Genomic DNA, 13,688 nt, shown 5'->3' on the forward strand with positions numbered 1-13,688 from the left:
CAGATAAGTGAACTTTCGCAAATTAATTCACTTTTTTTTGTACCTTTATAGCAACGATTTTCTATTTTGCTTTCATTGCAACTAAAAGGCTTTTGAAAACCTTGCTGTAGGTGGCAGCATTCCCATTGTTTTCCCTGATACCATCTAATCCTAGGTGTTGTATTTTATGACAGCTGGTCCGTTATAAGAGCTCTCTGATTCTGATTGTTTAATTTCTCCGCAGCTGAATCCGGAATACAAAAACAATATAGAGGAGCCCAAAGGAGAGGTGAGTCAGTGGAGTAAACATGTTTTCAAAGCACCTGATTGTAAAGCCATCGTTCTGCCAATTAATACGAGATTCATTCACACTTATTTGACATTTGTTATGGTTGTTGTTGACATTATGAGTTCCCATTTCCCTCTGCTTGATGCACAGAAAATGAGCTGCGCTGTGATGTATTTATCAGAGTTTCAGTGGTGGTAACAAATACTGCAGCACTTTCAGAATTCAAGGCAGCTCCCTGTCTCCTGTGATTATGCAAATCACTTGTTAAGTTGTTAAGTCCGAATTTCAGGCACACAGGGGGCTCCTTACATAACGTCTGGGTGTGGGGGTGCCCAGCAAGCGAGGAAAAAGTGCAAGAGGATGGAGGGGGAAGGCAGACGTGCTGTCTGCTCCGCTTCACTCGTCTGTGCTAAACTGGTTGGGTGAGTCACCAGCGGAGGGGGGGGGGGCTGAGAGGATGGAGAAGCTGAGGCGTAGAGCCAGCTCTGGGGAGCTTCCCATTGACATGCAGAGAACAGTGGGAGACGTTAACCCTTACCTTCTTCTGCTGCATCTGCAAACTGATGCAGCCCAGGAACGTCGTGCCTGTCTGTCTGCTCGTCTGTGTGATTTGATACCTCATTAGTGGGAGATGCAGTCAACTGTACTGTGGCGCATGTCCATCTGTTTTCAGTCAGTCAGCAGTGATTATTAGCATTCATCAACATTTTATTTCTCAAACTTTTTGAATTACGGAATTTAGGGCTGGTTGATATGCTGTAAATCTTTAGGATCTGGTTTAAACTATTATTTTGTTGTTTTTATAAAATTTTTATCATTAATGATGAGTAACATCAATAAAAAAATGTATCTACTTTACTCAGCTTCTACTTTCTGAGAAGGACTGAATTTATTATGTTAATAATCCTGGAAAACATATAATTAGTAGTACAACATATTGTCCTTTGCTATTTATCTGAATCCATCTGTCCGTTCGGTCAGGAAAACCAAACATCTGTCCCCCTATTAATCCCAAAGTGCTTTGTTGCCAGAGGGGATATATATTCCACCAACATGTTCTGGCTCTGCTGAAAACCCCTGGGGATTGAGCCTAGGAGGTATCCTGTTTAGAACCTCAAACGACCTCAGCGGACTCCTTTCAGTGTGAAGGATCTGTAGCTTATGGTTGCAGGTGAGAGCAGGAAGGATAAAGAAGAACTGACTTGGCCCGTTCGTTATTTTATTTCCTGGTCCATCCTGCTGTCACTACTAGATGTTTGAACCTCTTTTCTATAGATTGAAACACTGCTACTAAATTGCTAAATTGAAGCCAAATGAGTGTGGCCCATTGGGTTGGAAAGAAGCAACAGATTTCTCTGTCCTGTTGGACATAAATGCATCCAGCAGCGCTCTGTATGGAGTCCTGACCTCAACCTGACAGCGAGGATTGGAAGGGAGGAGAGAGCCTCATCAGCCAACATCAGCATCTGACCTTCCTTATAAATACTTTTAAAATACTTAAAACCCAAACCCGGTGTACGGGTCCATTGTGATGAAGAGAGAGCTAAGCCAAAAGGCAAAGCTCTCGATTTACCGGTCGATCTTCATTCCTACCCTCATCTATGGTCATGAGCTTTGGGTCATGAACAAAAGCCTGAGATCCCAGATACAAGCAGCCTAAATGAGTTTTCTCCGTAGTGTGTCTGGGAGAGCCCCTTAGAGATAGGGTGATAGGAGCTCAGTCATCCGGGGAGGACTCAGAGTAGAACCGCTGCTCCTCCACGTCGACAGGAGCCAGTTGAGGGGGCTCAGGCATGTCCCACTGGGAGGAGGCTCAGGAGGAGATCCAGGATACGCTTGAGGGACTGTTTCTCGGCTGGCCTTGGAATGCCAGGAGGAGCTGGGCCGAGGGAAGAGGGACGTCTGGGCCTCCCTATAAGCTGCTACCCCCACGACCCGCCGTCGGAAAGTGGAAGAGGATGGATGGATTGTACCCAAACAATAACTAAAAACAATAACTATCACATAGTCCTCACAAATAAAGAACTGTGTGCACTAATTAAGGCCAGCAACTAAGCTATTAGTTCATACATCACAAATTAAGGATTGTATATGTTTAGGTGAGCAGAGGGAAGGATTAATGTGGTAACAGTAATAAGTGTCATCGTTTGTTTTTATTGCAGAATGAGACCGAAGCTGTGTTCTCCAAGAGGAAGCACCAAGCCGCAGAGAAGATTGCCTACACTCTGGTTTCTGTTCCCCATGGGAACGACATTGCCTCTCTGTTTGAGCTGGATGCCACCACCCTGCAGCGGGCGGACTGCCTCGTGCCCAGGTCAGTCCCTCACCAGGTTGCACCAGATGCATTCACTCCTTTGAACCAGAGGAAGTGTGTTAATACTGCTTGACCCACAGATACTTTTGTCGTCATTCATTTATCGTTTTTTCATTGTTATTATGTATGACTATTACAAGTACTGTCGATCCAACTGACTTTAAGGTTCTTATGCCATTTTGAGAACTTTGAAAACTAATTTGATCATTTCCCTGGATAAGTATGTAGAAAAAGATAAGCTTGAAATTTTTATATTTTTTTTTCTTATTCTGTTTTCTAAATTACAGAATTTAATTTTAAATATAAGGCGATTGCTTTAGGGAATATCTACATACAAGTTTATAACTTCAGACAGGAAATTTTGATTTAAATTGCTTTTGCTTAGAAATTGGACAAATAAAGATGAAATAATTAATTTAGATATAAGATAAACAATTTTTTTATGCAGGTTTTGTTTTCCCACAAATGGTGGTAAATGACTACAACGCTCTGCAGGACTTTTTTTCAAACTAACCGACATTTATATCATGTGGTTTTTTAGTCATCAAGTCTGTTAACTCTTCCTCAGAAATTCCTACGTGAGACTTCGACATCTGTGCACCAACACCTGGGTGACAAGCACCAACATTGCCATTGATACAGATGAGGAGCGTCCAGTTATGCTCAAGGTCTGCACAAACTGCTCCACACAAACTTAACAAACACTAATAGGCCCAACATGCAGAATGGGTAACGTGCTTTCTTTTGGGATTAGATTGGAACCTGTTCCACAAAAGAGGACAAAGAGGCGTTTGCCATCGTCTCTGTCCCATTATCAGAGGTCAGAGATTTGGACTTTGCCAATGATGCCAACCAGGTCTTGGAAGCGACCGTGAGGAAGCTTCAGTGCGCCAACATCACTCAGAATGAGAGGAGGTAAAGAACGCTAACTGAAGGGAGGTGGGGAAAAGCTGGGGGCATTTGTACTTTTGGATTTTCAAGCTGCGTTATCCCTTTAGGTTTGTCACGACACTACTGGAGGACCTGATTTTCTTTGTGTGCATGGTGCCAAACCACGGACAGGACATCCTCTCTGTGGCCACCTCTACGCCCAACCGTGAGAGGCAGAAACTCATGAGGGAGCAGTACATCCTTTCCCAGGTAAGTGCAAGAAAAAAAAATATCCTAGTGATTTCCAGCTCTGGGTGTTAATCTGCTCCAATTTATCCTTCATGTTTGGTTCCTTCAGATATTTGGTATCCTGACGGCTCCATTCAAAGATAATGGTGATGGTCCAATGTTCAGGTTGGAGGAACTGGGAGACCAGCGCTACGCTCACTTCAAATACATGTTTAGACTCTGCTACAGAGTGCTGCGACACTCCCAACAGGACTACCGCAAGAACCAGGTATAAAGCGAGCCTTCACGCATCCTGTAGTTATAACAGCTCATCTTTTTTTTTTTTTTTTTTAAGTATAATTGAATTAAATTAAAAATTTTGTTTTCTTGTTTTGTATTATCAAAGAAATATCTGGAAAGTTTGGCATTCACTGCACTGGTCAATGCTTTGTTGCCCAAACAGTCAGTTCAAAGTCCTTTGGAGTACTTCTTTACCATCTTTGAATTGTTTCAGTCAAGCTTCTCATCATTTTTGACATTTTAAAAGGTGTTTTATAATTAGTTGCTCACATAAATAGCTGTTTTAATCTTGACAAAAATAAACTCCAGCTGTGACTTTCAATTTTCTACGAATGTTTTTTTTAGGTTCAGTTTCTTAAGTAGCTTTCAGTCATGCGGAATTTCTTTTTTTTTCTTTACATTTCAAGTTTTCTGTACATAAAAAACAAAGAACATAAGTGTTGTTTTTTTTCTGCCTCATAGGAATATATAGCCAAAAAGTTCCACATCATGCAGGGTCAGATGGGATATGAGATTCTGGCTGAGGACACAATCACCGCCCTGCTGCACAACAACCGCAAGCTGTTGGAAAAACACATCACAGCCAGAGAGATTGAGACCTTCGTTGGCCTGCTGAGGAAAAATCGAGAGCCCAGGTGAGACACAAAATCATTCAACTCTCAAAGCCAGTGGTTATTTTTCAATAAAAATAAAAGAATAAATATACTGTCTATGTTAACTTTAACTGGTCTGTGGTCTTATTTTATATAAAACGTGATCAATTCATGTCTGGTTCATCCTGTCAGATTCTTGGATTACCTGTCTGATCTCTGTGCATCCAACAAGACCGCTATCCCCGTCACACAGGAGCTTATCATTAAATTTATGCTGAATGCCACTAATGCGGACATCCTCATTAAGACAAAGTAAGTCGCTACCATGAGACGTCTACAGTTCAACCATTTTGTCATATTCCACACATTAAAGATGTTTGAACACGCACACAGTCTCCTCTGTGTGTGACAGCACCTTTCCCTCCAATGCTGTGCCTGCTTTGAAATGGATATTTTACCGCTGCAGCAGCTCTATGTCGATTGTGTTTGTTCCTTTTTGTTTGTTTATTTTCTGATAGGCTCTCAATCTGTCCCTGCTCTTCACCAGGCTAATCTCGAGCACGGACAACTCCCTTGATTCCTCCATGTCCCCAGATGAGGGGGAGGAAGAGGAGGTTTGGCTCTACTGGATCGACAAAAACAAGGAGCCTTATGGCAAATCCATCCGCCACCTGGCCCAGGATGCTAAAAACAACCATAAAATGGATGCAGGCGTGCTCACCTTCTACAGGTAATGGTGCTGCTTTTGCATTCATCCTGTTTAGTTTGAGCCAACGATTGTCAAGAAGTGGGGAAAAACCGCCAAGGAGGGGGGGGGTTAAGGGTACAGCAGATTGATGGTATACTACAACAAAAATGGATAAGCAAATCATCTAACAACAAAAAAAAATCTATCTAGGAATCTAAGTTCAAACACAGAATTACTAAAGGGGAAATAAGTGACTTTGCACATGTTGTGGTTGTTTCTTCCATACATATTCCAGATACTTTTCTCACACTAAAGAAAACCATCCTGAGATCTGTTGTTTGGATAAAAACCTAGCTGATGTTAGAGGAGAAGGGGCATATGAGATGATAAAATACATCATTAGGTTGGTTGTAGCCACAGCCAAGGTCTGCTGAATGCCACCTCTAAAGGCATATGTTGAGCTGTGAACCAGATGGGCAGCAGCAGAAGAAGACCAGGCCAAGGTGTCACTCCTCTCAGCTAAATGAGTATAAAACAGTTCCACCAAAGCTGGGTTATAACAGATCAGAAATACTTTGCCTGGTCTAATTAGTTTCCACTTCAGCTGCAGCATATGGTCAGACTTTGGCATAAACAGCATGAAAGCTGTGATCCATCCTGCATTTTATCAACAGTTCTGGCTGCTGGTGAGAAGGATGCTGTATTCTAATAGCACACAAAAAAGAAAACAGGAAAAAAAACTTTAGCGAAGTGTATTAGTTTATTTTGAACATGACTGCAAAAAATAAAATAACCTAAAAAAATATAATAACATTTATAATAAACACTGTTGATAGTACAACTGCCAGAGGTGTCAAGTAACAAAAAATGCAAATACTTTATCTCACTTAAGTAGAAATGTTGTCTCTAAATCTATACTTTACTAGAGTAATTATGTATTAGACAGCTTTTTACTTGTGCTAAAGAAGTAAAAGACTTACAATAATCCAGCCTTGAAGTAAGAAATGCATGGACTAGTTTCTCAGTATCACCCCTGAACAGGAGATTTTAAATTTTAAAATATATTTTACAATATTCCGCACATGAAAGAAGGAAATTCAAGAAACATCTTTGATATGGGATTTAAATGACAGGTCTGGATAAAAAAAAGAATAACACCAAGATTTTTTACTTTATTATCCAAGATAAATTTATTCCCATCTAAATGAGGTAACTGACTAATCAGACTCTGGTCAAAAGCCTATAAAGTCTGTTTTATCTGCATTCAGGAGCAGAAAGTTAAGTCATCCAGGTTTTTATGTTAAGGTTTTTTTTTGTTTTAAAATCAACAAAGATGAATTGCAATGTTCGTTGTCTCCCTCTATTCCTCTCCAGGTGTCAGCTGAACCTTTTTGCCAAAATGTGTCTGGATCGTCAGTATCTCGCCATCAACCAGATCTCTGTCCATCTCCCTGTGGATCTAATCCTGCGTTGCATGTTTGACGACTGCCTGCCCTACAACCTCAGAGCGTCCTTCTGTCGCCTCATGCTTCACATGCATGTGGACTGCGAACCACAGGAGGCCGTGGTTCCCGTCCGCTATGCCCGTCTTTGGACTGAAATTCCCTCCAAGATCTCCATAAAAGAGTGAGCATCTCTATTTTAAAATGACTAGTCTTCTTCTTTTTAATACATTCTCTCACATCTTTGGTTTGTTCTGCAGGTTTGAGTATGAATCCACTGACAACTCCAGAGAGGAAATGAAGAGGAGATTTAAAAGCACTATGGAATTTGTGGACGACTATCTGAAAGATGTGGTCGCCCAACATTATCCGTTTGGGGACAAAGAAAAGAACGAACTCACACAAGAGGTAAATATCCTCTTTAAAAACCCTTTAGTTTATTTCTTGTTATAATTTAAGCTAATAACAAATTTTCACACTCAATAAATACCTTAAAATTTTAGACTTAAACATTACTTGGGTTTTAAAAAGCACTGCTATGTACGGTTAGAATAAATGCTAGCATTTCCTTATGCCCACATACGGATAGGCTTTGACTTCTTAAATTAAGACATGAAGAGACTAAAATGTCATTTTATCTACCAGTTTGATAAAAAAGCTGAAAAATTCTAAAACATTTTAAGTAAGAAAGTAAAAAAAAAAAAGGATTTTTACCACTCGCCCTTCGGGAAAGTGAATTTCACATTTCATTTGCACAGAAACAATTTCTACTTGCCCAGAATAATGTTTGATAAATATAGTTCCTCATATTAAATTTTGTATATATATATATATATATATTTTTTGTAATTCAGTATTTTTTAAGTTTACATGCATGCGTCAGATAATAAACTCAAGCCTACATTACCGTGTTAACATGCTTTTCAATCCTTCCTGCACATTCTTTTCAAACTAAACTTTGCTTTAAACTGTTGTGTGCTTGGAAAATTATAAATTGTAATGTTAAAAATCTAAAAAAAAAACTTGACAGGTTAAAAACTTAAGATAAATCACAAGACAGAAGTCAATGTCACAAATGAATAGCTTTTATTTTAGAGTCACGGTATGTTTATTCAAGATAATACTATTAATATAATGTGACTTTTCTAGAGAATCATTATACAGTTATTTTATACAGGGTTTCCACAGTCTTATATAATTTCAGAATTCCCTGACTTTTAACTGACTCAGGATTAGTTTTCCCTGACAAAATAAATGCAGCAACAAGACAATAATAATAACATAACAGGTCACCAATTTAACATGTTTAGCTCTATAACATTTAAATGCACCTCTCCAATTTCTAAGAGAAAAGAATTTTTTTGAACAGTTTTAAATGTATGACCTGCATCACTGTACAGAGGACTGCCATGTGATAGCCATATTTACACTGTGCGCATGGCATACAATTATGGCAATTTTCCTAATCCCTGACCAATAATTTTTAATCTAGGGTTATCTGGGTGGTGGGTGTGTCTAATTCGTGCCAATTACCGGACAAAAATCACGTCATCTGGCGGAAAATCTCGCGGCTTTTTCAAATCACTCGAGAATGTGTACAAAACAACAAAAATGGCGCCGGGACTGGGATCTTTATTAAGCGAATGTCGGTGATTTAAAAGTAATTTTGAGTGATTAATATATATATATATATAAAATCCATGTCCTAACTTTCCACTACACAGATCAAAGCTTTCAGTACAGGAAAAGTTCCAATGATTTTTTTTCTCATTTGAAGTTTTTTGTTGTGCTTTCTCTGTCAAATCAAATGAAGTGGGTTTAATTTAGGTAGAGGCAATTCACAACTCATGCCATCTCAAGAGAACTCAAAGTCAATTCAATCGAGCCATTCAAGCAAATTAGTTAATATTGTTTTCTATAATAAGGAAGCCCAGCTGGTTGCATTGAGTCATTGACTTTGAAAGATTCTCTCCTCCCGGATTGGCATGCAACTGCTGTGGACAGTTGCTTGCATTTTGATGTGACTTCGCAAAAAATCCATCATACTGAGGAGGAAGGTAGCAGCAGAGGAAAGGACGACTGTTAATATGACATCTGAAAGTTATGTTCTGATCAAAAATAACAAAAAGTTCTGTTTATTTAATGTTTTTTATTTTAAACCAATCTGGAGACCGTGGCTCAAAGTACAGTTTGAGACTAAATGAGAATTGGGCTCTGTTGCTGTCTTTTTCTGTTGTGGTTTATGTTCACGTTCTTTATTTCGATTGATTGAAGTGTAGTAGGATGGTTTGCTATGGTGTGACTGTTTCTTGATACTTGCATGAGTTCAATTTCTTAAATAGATTTATTATTTGGGATGAAGTGAATGCATGGATCCAGATAAGTAGTTTTTACTTCAGTACAAAAAGGAATTATGTAAGCTTATGTTTGAATTAAAATCCTAAATTATATCATGCAGGAACATGTATATGTGTTTCTATGTTTGTGTTTGTGTATAAATATTTAATATATATGTTGCCTGTAAATCGTTATGTCTGAGAAAAATTTATTAAAAACAAATGTAAAATTTGACTGAAAGAGAACTTTGAGAGATTACAACTTGAAATTAGAACTTAAATGCAATAAAAAATCCCTGGGAAAATGCTTAAAGATCAGGCAGAACCTTATTTTGAACAAAGTATTTGTTTATTTTATTTCCACATTCATTCTTTGAAACTTACTCTTTGGTACATCTGTTATGAGTTATTATTTTTTTTATTTATGCAAACTGTCCTTATGAAAAAATCAGGATAAAGACATGAAAATGTCAATGCGTTTTTATTTCAATTATCTGTGAAAATGAATTTAAATAGCCTACTGGCCTACCCGGTTAGTGAAAGCTAGTAGGGAAACTATTACAAGCTAATTTACGCCATTTGAGTCAACTTTATTTTTAAGAAGTTAGATATAGTTTTGATGACATTGGAATTATAAGATAGCCTCCTAAATGTTTTTTTGTATTTTACATACAAGTCGATGTATAGGGAAAATGTATAAAAAAATTAAAATAAAAAATCACACTCACTAAAATCAAGAATAATGGATTATTTAACTCCTTCTGGAGTCCTTTTTCTCTGCACAGATCAGGATTTGTTTTATTCAAAACATGACAAAAACAGAACATTTTGCTTTCAATCCAAATTGTATTTGAGATAAAATCTTAAATATTCTCTTTATTGTCAAAGGCCATATTATAGCATTATACCGGTGCCCTTTCTGTATCTTTCTTTCCTAAAATCTTTGTTATTGTGTAAATATCTATTAGGTGGTGAATCTTGCCCGAAACCTGGTGTACTTTGGTTTCTACAACTTCAGTGAGCTGCTGCGCCTCACGCGGACCCTGCTGGCCATCCTTGACATCGTCCAGCATCCTTTTGGCTTGCTCAACAAGCTCGGCAAGAATCTAGAGGCCGGTTAGTGAACCGAAAATGTCAAACTCTCCTAATCAGGCCATGTTTGTGTTTAAAGGTGCACATGAGTGTTTTGAAGCAAAAGTACTTGATTCTTAACATTGGATTGAATTATATTATACACATAGTGGCAGGTGAGAGCCCTGATCTGACCTCTGCCCACGGGGGTTATGTTTTCAGGAGAGTTTTTTTCTGTCTGTCTGGTTATAGGATAACTTGAAAAGTAATGCAAGGACTTTATTGACATTTACCAGAGGTGAGCGTCATGTCAGGAAACAATCTGTTAAATTTTGGTGATGATTCAGATCATAATTTTGATACAGAAATTTTTTTTTTTTTCGATTCGGATTCGTTAACATTGTGAGATATGGACTTATGGAGGAAAGGAGCAGTGTCCCCCCAAACAACAGGGCGGCTAACCTTGCGCTGCAAGATCATGAGTTCTGAGTTTTCAGTCTAACAGCAAATCCATCTTGAAAGACTCCAGCTAATACGCCCGTCTTAACACAACCAGCAATCGGACCAATGACATGCCAGCAGTGTTTTTTTGGTAAGGGCATGTAGGAATAACGACAGTCAGAAGGATGTTGCCGGGGCATTACAACAAAAGGCTACGCTGGAGGACTCACCTGTCACAATTGACTCAGTTTTAGCTAAAATATGGTCCATTTCTCTTTTTAAAAAGGAGCAAAGAGAGGCAATTTTTACAGTTGTAGATCGGAAAGATGTCTGTGCTTTTCTTCCGACAGGATTTGGAAAAAGTTTGATTTATCAGCTTACGGAACGTCACTTAAAAATGAACTGCTACGATTGGCTGAAAGCATATTAATGAAGGCGGGAACTAGCTGGCACATCAGCTGAAAGTATTGTACTAAACGTCCCTCCTTTTCACGGACAGATTAAAGGGCAGCCATCTCGGATTAATAAAACTCAACTCAGTTCTACACCTGCTGCCAGGTTAGAGGGTGGCAGCAGTGACACATGACAGCTTCAGCATTGGACTTAAAAGTCATGATCCAGTCATGTGAGCTTTAGCTATAGGTATAGGTCATATCTGCTTGGCGGAGGTCTGCGATCTCTGGGTGCTTTTCTAGTTTGAGTATTTCTGATTAAATTAGGCAGCAGATCAATGTATGCAGAATTAAGGAAATATATAAAACCATCAAGATTACTTCAAGCATTCAAGATCAATTGGTTAATGTGGCCTTGGTCGTTAATTATTTTGAAACCTAAAAATAAATTCAAATCTTATAAGATGCTTTAGGAGTGAAAATACAACTCTGAATGACAAATTAATCTTATCTATGCCTTAATTACATATTGACCATTATAAACCCTTATAAGCATAATAAGTTATAAATCATTAGTACTCCTGAATTGTTGTTTATCCTTGTAAGGTGTCCTGCATTTTGTATTTTTATCTTTAATTTTTCTACCATGCATGTCATAAGCTTTTTTTTTTACGTTTTATCGTCTGTAAACAAATATACAGCTAATGCTCCTCTAAACACAAGCAGACTGAATTGGTTGTTCTGTTTAGGAAACAATGTTCTGCGTACAATCCACGGTGTCGGGGAAATGATGACTCAGATGGTGATGAGTCGAGGTGTGCCGCATGGTTTGCCGGACACGCCCCCCTCCCTGCGTTACGGGAAAGGACACCTCATTCCGGACAACGAGGACGTGGTGGTGATGGACACCAAGCTGAAGATCATTGAAATCCTCCAAGTGCGAGCTGCTACTTGATTCTTTTATTCTTTTTAAATTAGCCATCATGTTTTCACAGTTGTTTTAATCAGAATGTTTTGTTAATCTCTGTTTACTTTTTGTGCTCCTTTAAGTTCATCCTAAGCGTCAGGCTGGACTACAGGATCACTTATCTGTTGTCCATCTACAAGAAAGAGTTTGGAGATAAAACGATACCTGACAGCTCTTCCTCAATGTCTGACTTTCTTCCATTTACACGTGAGATCCATCTCCTGTCATGCATATCCATATGACTGTTTTTTTTTTATTTTAATCATTACCATATTTTAATCTGTTCTTCAGCTTCTGAACCAGACATTGATGAGATTGCAGCAAAAGCAGATGGCATGTTTGTAGGAAGGTTGGTGAAGAAAAGCTTAGACTTGGTTTGGTCATTCTTTTTCCACACTGTCTCAAACATTTATTAACAACAAATGTTGTTTTTTTGTTTGTTTTTTTTTAGCTCTGAATTAAGTGCTTTGGAGCTTGATGATGAAGGTGGCCGCACATTTCTGAGGGTTCTTATTCATCTCATCATGCAAGATTATCCACCTCTGGTCTCTGGATCACTACAGCTTATCTTCAAACACTTCAGTCAGAGGTCTGAGATGCTGGTGGCCTTTAAACAGGTACACAGTAAATACACCATTTTTATGACAAAACGGCTCTCGTTTTTCAACATGGGTGAACATAAAGGTAGTGGAGGATGTTCTTTTTCCGGGTGGATCATCTAAATAAGTGGTCCTCTTATTATCAATCATTCTGGTGATATGTTTACGTAATGCTGTGTTGCATGCTCATCCCCATTTTCACTTACTAGTGGTGAGTCTGAAAAAGTGAAAAAATTGCAAATTTCCATTTGGAAATTAAGCTTGTATGAGTGATACAAATAGCAACTTTTAAACAGAGCGTGCACGAGGAGAAATATTGTTGTGCATGCTCTCGCATGTGTTTACTAGGCGTACACCCTCAGGAGTGGGTACAGGGTTGTGCTTTTTTTAAGTGGAGAGGGCGGATCATTTCAAAAATTCACGAGAATCCTTCATTATACCTTTTAATACTGATGCACAGAAACAGAGATAAAACGATAATCTAAATATTTGTCAGCTTTACTTCTGCTTTTATTTCTGTTTTTAGGTACAGCTCCTCGTCTCGGAGCAGGATGTACACAACTATACGCAGATCAAGGAAGACCTGGACAAGCTGCGTCTTATTGTGGAGAAGTCGGAGCTTTGGGTGGAGAAAAGTGGAATGTACAGCAGTGATGAGCTTGGGGTAAGGCAAGGGAAGTACCCAACAAAATTATGTGTTCAACACATCTCTGCATCTTTGGGAGATAATTTTTTTTTATTTTTTTTTGCTGCGTTATTCATATATTTCTGACAAAAGATACAAGTTTTGTAAATTTAGAATTATTTTTTTCTCAATCAGCTGGTAGAGCATTTTATTATGGATTTAGTTTTATGTTTTTTGAATTCTTAAATAAAAAAATAAAAAAAGGCAATATCACCACCCAGTTATCAATAGGAACACAGTCCCGTCCATCACACATTTTTCACTTCTAGAGAAAAAATCCTGAATTGAGATCAGAGAATAAGGTTTTGAATGATAGAGAATGAAAGAAAGATGAGAGAGAAAATGTTTTTTAAGAGAAGATATTTTTACTCTGATTACATAAAATAAAATATATTTGGAAGTAAAAGTATGTTTATGAAAAAGTTTTTCTTTTCCCTTGGGAATCATATTCCAAATGTCAATTTAAATTTCTTTTATATATTAAATGACAAAAT

At 38.2% G+C, this 13,688-nt stretch overlaps 1 protein-coding gene across 1 annotated transcript in view; it reads left to right on the forward strand.

The window, feature by feature from the left end:
- The window catches only part of itpr2 (inositol 1,4,5-trisphosphate receptor, type 2), a 110,112-nt gene that overhangs the window by 19,150 nt on the left and 77,274 nt on the right, over positions 1-13,688 (forward strand). Inside the window, exons 10-26 of the mRNA XM_038299888.1 lie at positions 224-268; positions 2,431-2,582; positions 3,151-3,250; positions 3,337-3,497; positions 3,581-3,722; positions 3,811-3,969; positions 4,443-4,615; positions 4,766-4,885; positions 5,121-5,303; positions 6,636-6,887; positions 6,964-7,111; positions 10,008-10,155; positions 11,693-11,880; positions 11,994-12,117; positions 12,202-12,259; positions 12,362-12,527; positions 13,036-13,173. Coding sequence (XP_038155816.1) covers positions 224-268; positions 2,431-2,582; positions 3,151-3,250; positions 3,337-3,497; positions 3,581-3,722; positions 3,811-3,969; positions 4,443-4,615; positions 4,766-4,885; positions 5,121-5,303; positions 6,636-6,887; positions 6,964-7,111; positions 10,008-10,155; positions 11,693-11,880; positions 11,994-12,117; positions 12,202-12,259; positions 12,362-12,527; positions 13,036-13,173 — 2,457 coding nt within the window. The remainder of the gene's footprint in view (positions 1-223; positions 269-2,430; positions 2,583-3,150; positions 3,251-3,336; positions 3,498-3,580; positions 3,723-3,810; positions 3,970-4,442; positions 4,616-4,765; positions 4,886-5,120; positions 5,304-6,635; positions 6,888-6,963; positions 7,112-10,007; positions 10,156-11,692; positions 11,881-11,993; positions 12,118-12,201; positions 12,260-12,361; positions 12,528-13,035; positions 13,174-13,688) is intronic.

Source organism: Cyprinodon tularosa, unplaced genomic scaffold (genome assembly GCF_016077235.1).
Source record: "Cyprinodon tularosa strain WSP-4 unplaced genomic scaffold, ASM1607723v1 ctg44, whole genome shotgun sequence".
Taxonomy (NCBI): Eukaryota; Metazoa; Chordata; class Actinopteri; order Cyprinodontiformes; family Cyprinodontidae; genus Cyprinodon; species Cyprinodon tularosa.